The sequence below is a fragment of the Metopolophium dirhodum genome, chromosome 7 (genome assembly GCF_019925205.1).
Source record: "Metopolophium dirhodum isolate CAU chromosome 7, ASM1992520v1, whole genome shotgun sequence".
NCBI classification, from domain to species: domain Eukaryota; kingdom Metazoa; phylum Arthropoda; class Insecta; order Hemiptera; family Aphididae; genus Metopolophium; species Metopolophium dirhodum.
Genome location: NC_083566.1, coordinates 12005613 through 12017915, shown reverse-complemented (window position 1 = coordinate 12017915; position 12303 = coordinate 12005613). Strand labels below are relative to the sequence as shown.

Here is a 12303-nt window from a genome sequence, read left to right as displayed (position 1 = left end):
AATGTTCATATAAATTCATTAATATTATATTTTGTTAATTTACAAACAGTTGATTTTGAATATTACATAATACATACCATACCATTTTAATATTAATTATAACCAGGGCTCGGGACTTATAGCACTTTAAATCATTAAAATAAGTGCTTAAAAACATCATTACAAGCACTCAAATAAGCATTTGAAAAACTTAAATTCAAGCAATTTTTTTTTACATGATAAAGTAGATACTATAGACATAATTTGTATAACTGTGCTAAAAATAATGATTAGGAAAAGTTTCTAACTAAAAAATAAAAAAAAAAAAATAAATCTTTATATTATAGAAAAAATCAAACTGCTTTCGAGACAATTTGTATTATTATTTATAGATTTTCCGAAAGTTAAAATGTAAACAATATTTATAAATAGTTGAAAAAAAAATTAATTAATTAAATCTTATTGTCATTATTGCATTAAATGATTTAATTTTAATTCTATCAAAAACAACTTTTCAGTAAAAAAAATCAAAAAAAAGGTAGAAAACTGGCCATAAAAGCAAAAATACCCAGAAAAACTGGAAATAAGCATTTTTTTTTGAAAAATTGATGAAAAAAGCATTTCAAATTTCATAATTGAACGTGTCGTAACGCGACATACACTTCCATAGCACTTTGCTACATTTTAAGTCAATCCATAAAAATAAGCAAATGCTTTGAGTCCCGAGCCCTGATTATAACTGTAGACATTCTTGATTTATATTTGTATACTTTGAGCAAATTAAACAACAAAAGATTCATTCATTTTTAATTACAATATTAATTAATATATCATAATATAATTCAAAAAAGCGTAAATACTTACAAAGAAAAACACTACGACTTCAAACTATCGTTCTTGTCAATTGTCGCTAAAGCCTCTTAGCCCCCCTCCCCTGGATCATTGTCAATGCTTATAAATGTCTAGTCATGATGTTCACTCGTTCTGGTAGTATTACACTTTATGACATATCTCAGGTATGAAAATTGTACACGTTAATATTCTAATTGGTCTTAGTTTTAAATTGTCTAGAACCATTAGTCCAAGTCCTCACATTTCAAAGTTGGTTGATGTGTCATCTAAGATATTTCAAATTAGCAAAACCACTAAAATATATATTGTGCTTTAGTTCGTCCTATTTTAAAATACAGATCTATAATCTTTGGATCCTTACCATAGGCGCAAATTGATAACAATTTTGGGGGGGGACTCGAGCCCACTCCCCCTAAGCTATATTGCTTAGTACCACAGAATATAAAAATTAGTACTAATTACTAGATTTTGAACTGGGGGGAATAAGTCCCCGAAGCCCCTCCCCCCCTATTTGCGCCAATGATCCTTACACTAACTGATCTACTTTAACGTGTCCATCAAAGATTTTTGGGATTCACTTATTTTTGCCTATTTTTATCTAATAACTAACCAAATTGATAATCTATCATTGATATCCCAATTCAATTTTAAAGTCCCTTCGCATACTTCTCGTTTTTAAAAAACCTTCCATATTCGTAACGCCAATAGAAATTATTTACAAAATGAGCCTTTAAGACGTATCATGTCACTCGCCAACGAGTACCAGAATATTACATTATGTGTAGGTTAATTAAGTGTTGTTTACTGTCAGTACTTGGATTAGTAAACATTTATATATTTATTTTAATTATTGACATATATACTTATTAGTTATTACGATACTATAATAATATTATTATGTACTTAGTAAAATTAATTTATATTATGATAATTTTAACTATTAACAATAAAATTAAAAAGTTTATGTATATTTTATATTAAATTATACATTGATACTTAATGCATTTATAATGGTGACTGAGGTGAATGAGGAATTGTACTCATTGCTTGTTTTTTAATTCTAATGAACTTCTGCTTTATGTTCTCAATTGATTTTCGTGAAATAGATACACTTTTAACTTCATCTTTTTTAATTTGAGATTTGCGACCATTTTTATGTTCAGTTTCAATCATTATTGCAATATCAGTGGTAAATACAGGTTGATTTTCAAGAGTAGCACATGAATTATCCTAAAAAAATTGTTAGTGTATAATGCACGAAAATTTTCCAATTCATTGGATCCACTAATTTTATTACTATATTACAATATTGAAAAATTAAATTTATATTTAACTAGAATTACATATTAGTATATTTACCTGCAAGCTTTCATTGTCATAACTTTGTAATATTTTAACTTCTGTCTCATTCAATTCATTATTTTCTTCCACTATTTCCTGTAGGTTTTTTAAGAAGATCAAATACAATTATGCACAATAGTTTATAAATTTGATGGATGCAATTAATTAAGTTATGATTAAGTTTTGTATTTTTAAGCTAGAAATCAATGGTTTTTATGAATTTTATTAATTAATCTGCTCAATAAAAAATTGTTTAGTTAAATCACTGTGTTAGTCCTAATCCAGGATATTTATAATTCTAACCCAACTGGCCACTTCCTACCAAAACTTTAAAACTTGCATGGTTGTTACCCAAAATATAATTTGTTTAAGGGGGCTGGAGCGTGATTAATTTTTGGTTGAAAACATAGCTCACGATTTCAATCACTACACCTAATATAACGTTCTGATATTAATTTTGAAAGCAGATTTGAATTTGTCACTATATTATCTATGCTTTGCCAATTTCATTTTTCTGAATTTTTTTTTTTTCACTTAGAAATTTACTAACAAAGAGTAAAACTAGATCATATTCATAATTCAAATTTAAATACATTGATATAGAATATGAAAAATGTACCACAGTCATAGCATAGTAAATTTAAAAGGAGAATTCAAATCTGCTTTCAAAATGTAAATCAGAACATCCTACTGAGCGTAGTGATTGAAGTCACTGGCAGTATTTTTGAAAAAAAAATGTTTGTAATTTTATAAAGCAATAAGTTGTGACATATGCATGCGCGTAGATAGAGTGACAGAAGTATTATGATGCCCCTATACAACGTGATCGGTACTACGAATTACACACACACTAATGTTTATTTACTTTCAAAACTTAATTTACATTCACAAGACCCATATGAATTGAAATATAAAATGCCTAGTTTTTACTCCTTAGAATGGATTACGCTCCAGCCCCCTTAAGTAATTCATAAAACAATTTACTATTCATTATAAATAGATTTTGAAGGAACATGAAAACAACAACTCTATTTATACTATTTTTACTTAAAGTTCGGATAAACCATCATAAATTATAAAAAAAGTTATCAATGTAAACAAACACATTAAGACACTGTTTTTGCTTAAATGCAGTGCACACAAATATAATTAAAATATTTAATTTCACATTACAGAAAAAATGTAAGTGTTCAATTTTGATATATGAAAAAAGGAACACACCCCCTAATTTAAGCGCACTATTTGCGATGAGTATGAATCCAAAAATGTCAATAAGTAGTATTTTCATTACCATTAACATATTGTTAATTATTTTAGTATAAAATATAATCTAATTTAAATATAGATATATTATAAAAGATAATATGTATTATATTTTAATATGATTTACTACAACGCACTGTACTCTGTTCAAAATAAGAAACACCAGCAGGGGCCACCTACTCCGCAGGGACTATTCTACACGACACGTGTACAAATAGTTGACACAGTGGGGGTGATGAACGGTTGTTGACAAAAACTGGTTGCCATCGCAGGAGTTTCTTATTTTGAACAGAGTATGTATTAACATAGTTGTTTATAATAATTACATCTTGTATATTATCTTCTTTAATTGGATTTGGTAATGTTTCATTGTATACACCCCTAATTGTATTAACATTTATTGTTTGATACTTATATGGTTGACTACTAGAATGTAGTAAAATTGATCGTCTTGATTTATTACTTTCTTTTGAAGTCATTAATTTTGGTTTATCACTAAAATCTGTTTTTAAAATTATCGGAGGAATAATTTTGTACACTGATTGTATTCTTGGATCGAGATTTTCAAGACTTATACCTAAAAAGTAAAATGTTTTCATTCAATAGTTTATTTGTGACATAGGTGGTGCTCAATAAAATTATTATAGGTATAAAGGATTATAAAATATGTTTAATACGTTACTGCTAATAAAGAATAACCAACAATTAAATTTAACAATTATAAACTCAATAAAAAAAAAGAAATACTCAATAATGGTAGAAATATAAAAAAGTGGGTACTGCTTTGCTGTACATTACGTGTCGTGTGGTTCACTATCATGAATGTGTTAAATTTGAATTCAATGGTATAAAATCATCCTATACAAAAAACTAGTATAAAAAGAGGTCAACCTATATTGCTATATTATGTATATTTTGTGATATGATCAGGTATGTGCAACTCAATACTACTAGAGGGCCAATTTTAGATTCTGAGCGAAGCAATGAATGTATTGATTTTATAATGATGTGTCTTTTTTTTTTTATTTTTATTTTTTTTTTTGTATCTGTCATCACCTTTTAGGACAATAAAAATGCTTGGATTTTCTCCAACAGTAACTTTTCTGATAGTAAAATGAATCTAGTTGATACTTTGGGGGGGGGGGGGGTCAAAAATAAATATTTCCCAGTAGTTTTCAAAAGCGACATGAAAAACAAAATAAAAATTAAGGAAAAACAGGAATTTTTATGCAAAATCTGGTTTTGAGAAATTTGATTTTGTTTTTGGTGCAACTCTAAAACAAATAACCGTAGGTACATGACATTTTGAATGAATGTTTATATTAGCATTTTCTATACACCGTAATATTTTCCAAATATTTTGACTTATTTTGAGCTGTTCATGGACATTCTCAGTTTCCATTTTTTTTAGTTTTTTTTTCTATAAATATCAATACAATTTTATTTGTTGGTTAAAAAAGCTTGAAAATTTAATAGGCTCCTAGGTTATTGTTTTAAAGGCAGATGAAAAAAATTAAAAATCCTTAGTCACAGTTTTTATTTATAAGCATTTAAAGTTCAAATCTTGACAAAATACTGAAAAATCACGAAAATTAGCAAATTATTTTGAGTTGAGAATTCATAAAAATTTTTCTTTTTAAATCTAAGATTTGAAAATGTAATATAAGATTACTCATGAGTTTGTCTAGCTTTATCAAAAAAAAAAAAATGTCTACAAGAAAATCAAATTAAATTTTTATGAGCGTTTGAAATTCATATTTTTACAACATTTGATATTTACTCGATTTCTCATGTAACGATTTCGCTATTTTGTTGTTATTCAAAAACAAATAACTGTAGATACATGATAATTATATTGAATGTTTATATTTTTATTTTCTATACACCATAAAATTTTGAAAATATTTTGACTCTTTTTGAGCTGTTTACGGACATTGTCAGTTTTCAATTTTTTTTTCTATATATATCAATAAAATTTTATTTGTTGGTAAAAAAGCGTGAAAATTTAATATAAGGCTCCTGATATATTGTTCTAATAGCAGTTGAAAAATATTAAAAATACATAGGCACAATTTTTTTTATAAGCATTTAAAGTTCAAATTTTGACAAAATTTATCAAATTTAAAATTTAATAATTATTATGTAGTTAAAAATTTATAAAATGTTCAACTTTTATAACTAAGGATTGAAAATTTAAAACAAGGCTCCGTGTAAATTACTTTATTCACAATAATACCAAACATACTTGGTAATATCATAGGCTGACTGGCCGTTTAACCAACTTGTAACCTACTGTACAGCAAAGCGACATCCACTTACCCACCTTTTTTGAGTTAAAAATCTAGCGGGCTAGAGACCATAGAAAAAAAAACTATGTTAACTATGCCCCCTAAACATAATATAATATTAAGACATTTAATAGTTAAATATTAAATAAGAATTCATATCTACGTTTTGCGATAAACATATAGATTTTAATCATTTTATAAACAGGCCACCAATTATCCCAATTATAGGCTATAGCTATTAAATTAATTTTTTTTACTATTAGCAAAACAAAAGGTAATTTGCCGAAAACATTTAATTTATATATAATTTAAAAGTTCCCAAAAATAATATATTCAAATTATAAAAAACAACTAAAATCTTTTTTTTTTGTTTCAATATTTAATTTCGTCCAATATTGAACTCAAAATATCTATTAAAAACTGTATTTATGTAAATTTTAAATTTGTTGGTTATAGTATGGAATACTTTGTTTAAAATGTTCAATTCTTAGCTATAAAACTTGAATATTTTATAAATTGTTATCTATAATATAATTTACATATTTGATTTTGACGAATTTTAAAAGGTTAAAAGTAAAAGTTTTCAAAACATTGGAAAAAACTAAAATAAAATTAAGGAAAACGAGGTTTTAAAAACTAAAAGCAAAACCAGTTTTTGACAAAAGGGATTTAGTTTTATTTATGTAACTCAAAAAATTATAACCGTAATTACTTTAAACGTTCACCAAATGTTTATAATTGCAATTTCTATACACCATACAATTATTTTGTGCTATTTACAGGCTTACAAAAATTTCGATTTTTATTAAATTTTTTAGTTGTACAAAAAACTTAAAAATGTAGTACAAGTTTTTCTCATAAGTTGTTATTAGTGTAATTAAAAAAAAAACAAGTTCAAAATTAACAAAATTTGTGAAAATCACAAACTATTATTCTTTTTTCTATAATTGCCAATAAAAATAAATTTTGCTGGGTCAAAACCTTTGAAAATTGAACGTAAGGTTCCTCATACGTAGTTATAATAGCAGTTCAAGAATACTAAAAATATATAGGCACAATTTTCAATTTTTATAACTAAGGATTGAAAAATTTAACAAAATAATTCATATTGTAACCAAAAAATCTAAAAAAAAATATATACAGTTTTTATTAAATACTTCAAGTTCAAATTTAGATGAAATAAGAAATTTAAATAAAGAATAACAATTTTAGTTGTTTTGTTGTAATTTAAAAATATTATTGATGGGTACCTACTTAACATTTTTAAAGTATATAATTATATTTTATACCCACAATTTATTATACTATACATTTTCAAATGCAATTTATTAGCTTTTAATAAAAATAATATCATAAAATATTCTTATATTAATATTATAAAGCCGTCAGACCGTCTTCGCTTAGAATTGTTTTTCGTACACAATGATTTGATATCATTGAATTCAAATTTAACATATCCGTTAAAGTGACCTATCTAGACACCAATTGAGCGACAGAGCAGTGCCCACTTTAATTTTATAATTGAACATAATAAATTAACTTACTAGTAAATACTTCTTTATATAATACTCGGTTTTCAATTTTTAAATTATTAACCATATTATTTAAAACTTCTATATGTTTCTCATAAGATAGAATCTGTTCTGTCATATCAATAACTGATTGTTGTGATTCTTTAACCATAGTATTCATTTTACCTTCATCATTTAGCTGTTCACACCAATTTATATAACTACTTAAAGTATTCTTTATGGTTGTAAGGAATTTAACAAGATCTACTTTACCATAATTGTCCATTAATTCTTCTTGATTTATCTACATATACATATTAATAAATAGAATGATACAAAATCATAACATAAAATTAATTTAGAACTTACATCAAAAGTTAAATGAACTATATTGCCATCCAAAAATTCTTGAGTTTGTAATATAATATCAGTTAATCTTGCACACTTCAGAGCAATTAATTTATTTTGTTGAAAGTTAGCATACAAATTAATGCATTTTTGTTTTAATTCTGAGACTTCATTTGCTTCAAGTATGTAAAAAACACAATAAACAATAATATGTAAATATATACTATTATACCAGTGTCGGCCTTGTCAAGGCCGCGATTGCTGACCCTAGCCTTTTTTAAAACCCAAATACATAAATCTCAATAAATAATTTGCCATTTTATATTAAGCACAAAAATACAAATGAGTTAAAATATCTAAATTATTAGTAACTGACAGGCAACAGTCAAAGAATTCATCAATTTTTTCTATCATATTATAGTAATATACGATAAAAATAGCTATCAAATTCTAAAAAAAACACCGTAATAACGAGGAAATTGAATATTTGTATAAAAATGCAAGGATTTTACTAAAAAAAATTAATAATTAGATTTGAAAATAAACGCATTTCAAAGGTAATGTTTAAAAATCTTATTTTTGTAATTTTAAATGAAATAAAGATATGGATTAACTTTAAATAAATTAAGTGTAAAATTATGTTCTTACTTTATAAAGTTAGATAGCCAATAAACATAATAATATAGAACTTAAATTATAATTTGAAATTGCATGCATATAATTTTAATTTTAATAACTAAATAAGGTTGGTTGGGCCCCAAAACAAAATCCTGCATGGGCCCTGTAGTGGCCAAGCCGACACTGTACTAAGTCATAAATAATTAAAATCAAATTACAAATTTCTCATGCATATTAAAAGTTATTTTCATACCAGTTGCTTCACAATGCTCAATATTAAGTAATGCAGACTTTAAATCTTTAATACGCTGCTTACTATCTTGAATTAATTCTTTATATTTTCTAAAATTATTACTTAAGTCAGAAAACAAAACAATTGTTATTATAATTAATTACTTACATAGCTATTTCTGTATTATTTTTAAGAACACAACCAACTCGAGAAATTATTTCATTTACTTCATTCAAATTACTATTTGATATTCCATTAAACATTGATATTTTTTTGTCAATAAACTTGTCTTCAATATAAAGTGGAGCATTTAAAAAAACAATTCCTAAACATAAACTTAAAATATAAGATATTATATACTATACACTTGAAACTTAGTTAATATTAATGGATCATGCAATTGAATATCATAATTTGTAAATATAAACTTCACTTAAGGGGATTCTATACCGTGATTTTCTGTTTATGTCTAATACACACGCGACATAAGATTTTAGACTGGTTCTGTGCAAACGGTACCAATTGATCTAATGAAGTGATAAGAATTCTAAAAATAGATTTGATTTTTTGATTTTAACTTCTCCAAAAATTAAAATACGACAATTTTTAAATTGTTTTTTTTTTTAATATGACATTTTTAGGAATTTGGGGGATAATATAAAACATGTGGGAAAGTTGATTTCAAATCTATTTTCAGATTTCTTATCGCTTCAATAGATCAATTGGAATGTTTGGCAAAAAACACATATAATATACTATGTCGCGCGTGTGTTAGACAAAAACAGAAGATCACAGTATCGAATCCCCTTAAGTAAAATATTAATTATAAATGTATATAATTAGTTAAATAATAAGTTACTTGATTTAGTCCTTTGTAAGCAATCTTTAGCAATTCTAAACTTTTGTTATAAGCAATAATACTATATAGTATATATATATAGTTTATTTAACCTGTTATCGGTATCGCTATTTAATATTCCACTATTGTTATGAGCATCGCTCAAATTTTTAATTTATTATTGTTATTAACTACTGCATAAACATAAAACATTGAAACCAACAGCAAATTTTTATTTTTTTTTAAATATTTTCTATATTTAAAAATAATTTTTTTATTTAATTTACATAAATTTCTATTATTATACAATATGTTATAATATCAATTATCTTGAATTGAGTATTTGATTTATTTTGCTCATACCTACACACAAAGTATGCTTGATTATACCTATACATATACCTTATAAAGGACATTAACCCTTTTATTCTTCAATAATGCAGTTATTTAAAATCTGATTTTTGGAATTTTTAAATTCTTGAAATTGTTTGTTCTAGTGAATGAGTATCCTGTGGAGATACACACTTTTGTTTTTTAAAAGAGAACCCCTTGTAAATTATTTAGTGGATAATTTTTATGAAAAATGTATGTATCAGAATCAAATTTTGCAGTTTTTGAGTTATTAAATTTTGTGTTTTAAGGATAATAGGTTTATTAGATATGGAGGTTATAGTGATTGGAAAATGTTATAAACACTAATTCCAATATAACATCTATTTTATATTTTAGTAAAACCATTTTTGAGAACTATTATTCTTAGTACAAATATTTTAATAACTAAGAAACTACTTATTCATATTTTGAATTACCAAATTAAAAAGGCTTCTCATTTGAAAAACAAAAGATCTTATTTTCACAGGTCACTCCTTAAAAAGTTTAAAAGAAATCACGAATTTGAAAAATTGTTTTTAAATATATTTAAAAATTAAAAAAAATCAGAATTTGAATAAATCCATTATTTAAGGGAAAAATGGGGGTGAGCATGCTTTGTGAATCACAGCATCACACTGTAGTCACAGTGTCACACACATGTCGATAAGTTCTCAAGAAGTATTTATAAAATTCTTTTATTTACAAATTTATATTTGGAAACATGTCGATTGAAGATATTAATAGCCCCAGGAGAATTGAAAATTTTAAATTTTAATTTGATGTATCTCAAAATAATAACAAGGTAACATCACATTTATCCACAATATCAATGATGGGTTAAAAAAACAAATTTAACATTGACATTTAACTATCAGTTATTCAGTTATAAAATGAAAACATTCATTTTTTTTTCATAAAGCATTTAATTATGATAGAACAATTAAAATACTATACCTTTTTTCTTAAATTCACAACACTTTATGTATAAGCAAAATTGATACATAAAAAAAATAAAAACGGGGCCACCAGGATTGGCTAATAATGACGAATTAACTTTTGAAACAACATTTGTAGATTTTTCATAAACAAACCCATCCAAACCCTAAAAGCATAATTTACATTAATATATAGGTGAAATTTGGGAGGGACTTAGAGGGGCTTCGCTTAGCCTTTTAATTGAAGTATTTATTATCTTATCTACTAATACAGTAAACATTTGAAGAAACTGTTTTATACAGTTTAAAGAATGATTCATCATTCACGTGTTTTTTATAGTAGATAATCGAATCCATACCCAGAACATAATATAGGTTTAATAATTGTATAACAAATTATAAATTAGTAATTAAATTACAATATATTACTGATGACATTTCAATTTGTCTAGAATATAGTCGATACTCAATAGTAGTGTTTTTTATACAAATTTCCAATTTTGAATCGACGGTTAGAATTATAATATAATATACATAACCTAAATTATGTCATTAGTTTTAATAAAAAAATTTTTCATTTTAGTTATAAGTAGGTGTATAGTTATAAATTATAATATGTAGGTACATTAGGGAATGTAGGAAAGTGGGTGAGAAAAAAATATATATTATTCTATATAATATTAAAATTAAGTAATGTACCTATTTCAAAGGTATTTTAACAAGTAGTGTGGGGGGCAGATATAATATGTAAAGCGCCCCTCCAAGACAAAAACTGAAATTGTGCCTATGCATGTACCAATGTCGACAATAATTATTCCAGCCTCATAAATTAATAATATATTAAATCATCAGAGCTATATAAAATGAACATAATATACTTACATTAATTAGGAGTGTTGCTGTATTACGGAATTCAGCAGCTTCCTTAAAATTAGTTATTGGCCAAGGTACAGTTTTTAAGCAATTTGGGTCTGTTAATGGAAGCAGATAGTATAATACCTGTTCCATGGCTTCTTTGTTTGGTTTATTAAATATTTTCTAAAATGTAATTTACATTAATAAATAAATAATGGTATTTTTAAATAAATACAAAAACTTACATTTGTTAGATGTTTATTCAATGTTGGAGGAACAGTTTTTCTGCTTAGCATAGATATACCTTGAATATGATGACTAATTTTTGCTTCCATTATGCCAAGTTAAATTTAAACTTAATATTTATAAAATATAGTTGTTTAGTAAGTGTTGAAATTTTGAAATAAATGCATATACTACAAAAAAAGTTCTGAAGAGATATTTTGTTCTAGAGCAATAACGAAATAAAACAACAGATTATTTTAGTATTTACAAATCCAGCAAAATGGTAATTAATCCTATGCATAATAAAATAATATAAATTACAAAAAAATGTATGGTATATAATATTAATAATTAATTAATTATTACGTTTTATTGTTCCGGCGATGATGTTTCGTACTTCATAGAGTATTATAGTTTAATGTTGTAATGAGTGATTGACATGGTGATTCTGTGCCAATCTGTGGTTATTTTTTAAACGTTTTTTAACTTTAAAGATAATACAAATGCATTGTTTATTTTACAATAAGTCCCGCCAAAATGTATTGATTATTATCACAGTTTAAGATAGGATATCATCAATGTTTATATTTTTGCAGTGCACGGCCCTTGCACAGAATAGGTGATTTTCTGTGGTTCTGTTTTACTA

At 25.2% G+C, this 12303-nt stretch overlaps 1 protein-coding gene across 2 annotated transcripts; it reads right to left on the bottom strand.

Annotated features, from left to right (window-relative positions):
• Positions 1 to 1645: 1645 nt before the first annotated feature.
• On the bottom strand, positions 1646 to 12301 carry LOC132949066 (uncharacterized). 2 transcript variants are annotated; one of them, XM_061019827.1, is made up of 11 exons: positions 12024 to 12301; positions 11678 to 11950; positions 11460 to 11615; positions 10597 to 10744; positions 8601 to 8757; positions 8454 to 8542; positions 7604 to 7758; positions 7268 to 7538; positions 3762 to 4012; positions 2191 to 2268; positions 1646 to 2061 (listed from the first exon to the last, which is right to left on the bottom strand). In XM_061019827.1, exons 2-11 carry the CDS (start codon positions 11765 to 11767, stop codon positions 1837 to 1839), a joined length of 1620 nt encoding a protein of 539 aa, XP_060875810.1. In that variant the 5' UTR covers positions 11768 to 11950; positions 12024 to 12301; the 3' UTR covers positions 1646 to 1836. The 2 variants fall into 2 exon arrangements, with proteins under 2 accessions (XP_060875810.1, XP_060875809.1); XM_061019826.1 differs by having other exon boundaries at positions 11678 to 11880.
• Between the last annotated feature and the right edge of the window lie 2 nt (positions 12302 to 12303).

Coding starts and splice junctions, on each gene's coding strand:
- LOC132949066 (XM_061019827.1), bottom strand. CDS start 11,767: ATGGAAGCAAAAATTAGTCATCATATTCAAGGTATATCTATGCTAAGC. Junction 4,013..7,267: donor ATATAAAGAAGTATTTACTA/GTAAGTTAATTT, acceptor TTTACTTTTTAG/GTATAAGTCTTGAAAATCTC. Junction 2,269..3,761: donor AAGAAGATAATATACAAGAT/GTAATTATTATA, acceptor AAAAACCTACAG/GAAATAGTGGAAGAAAATAA.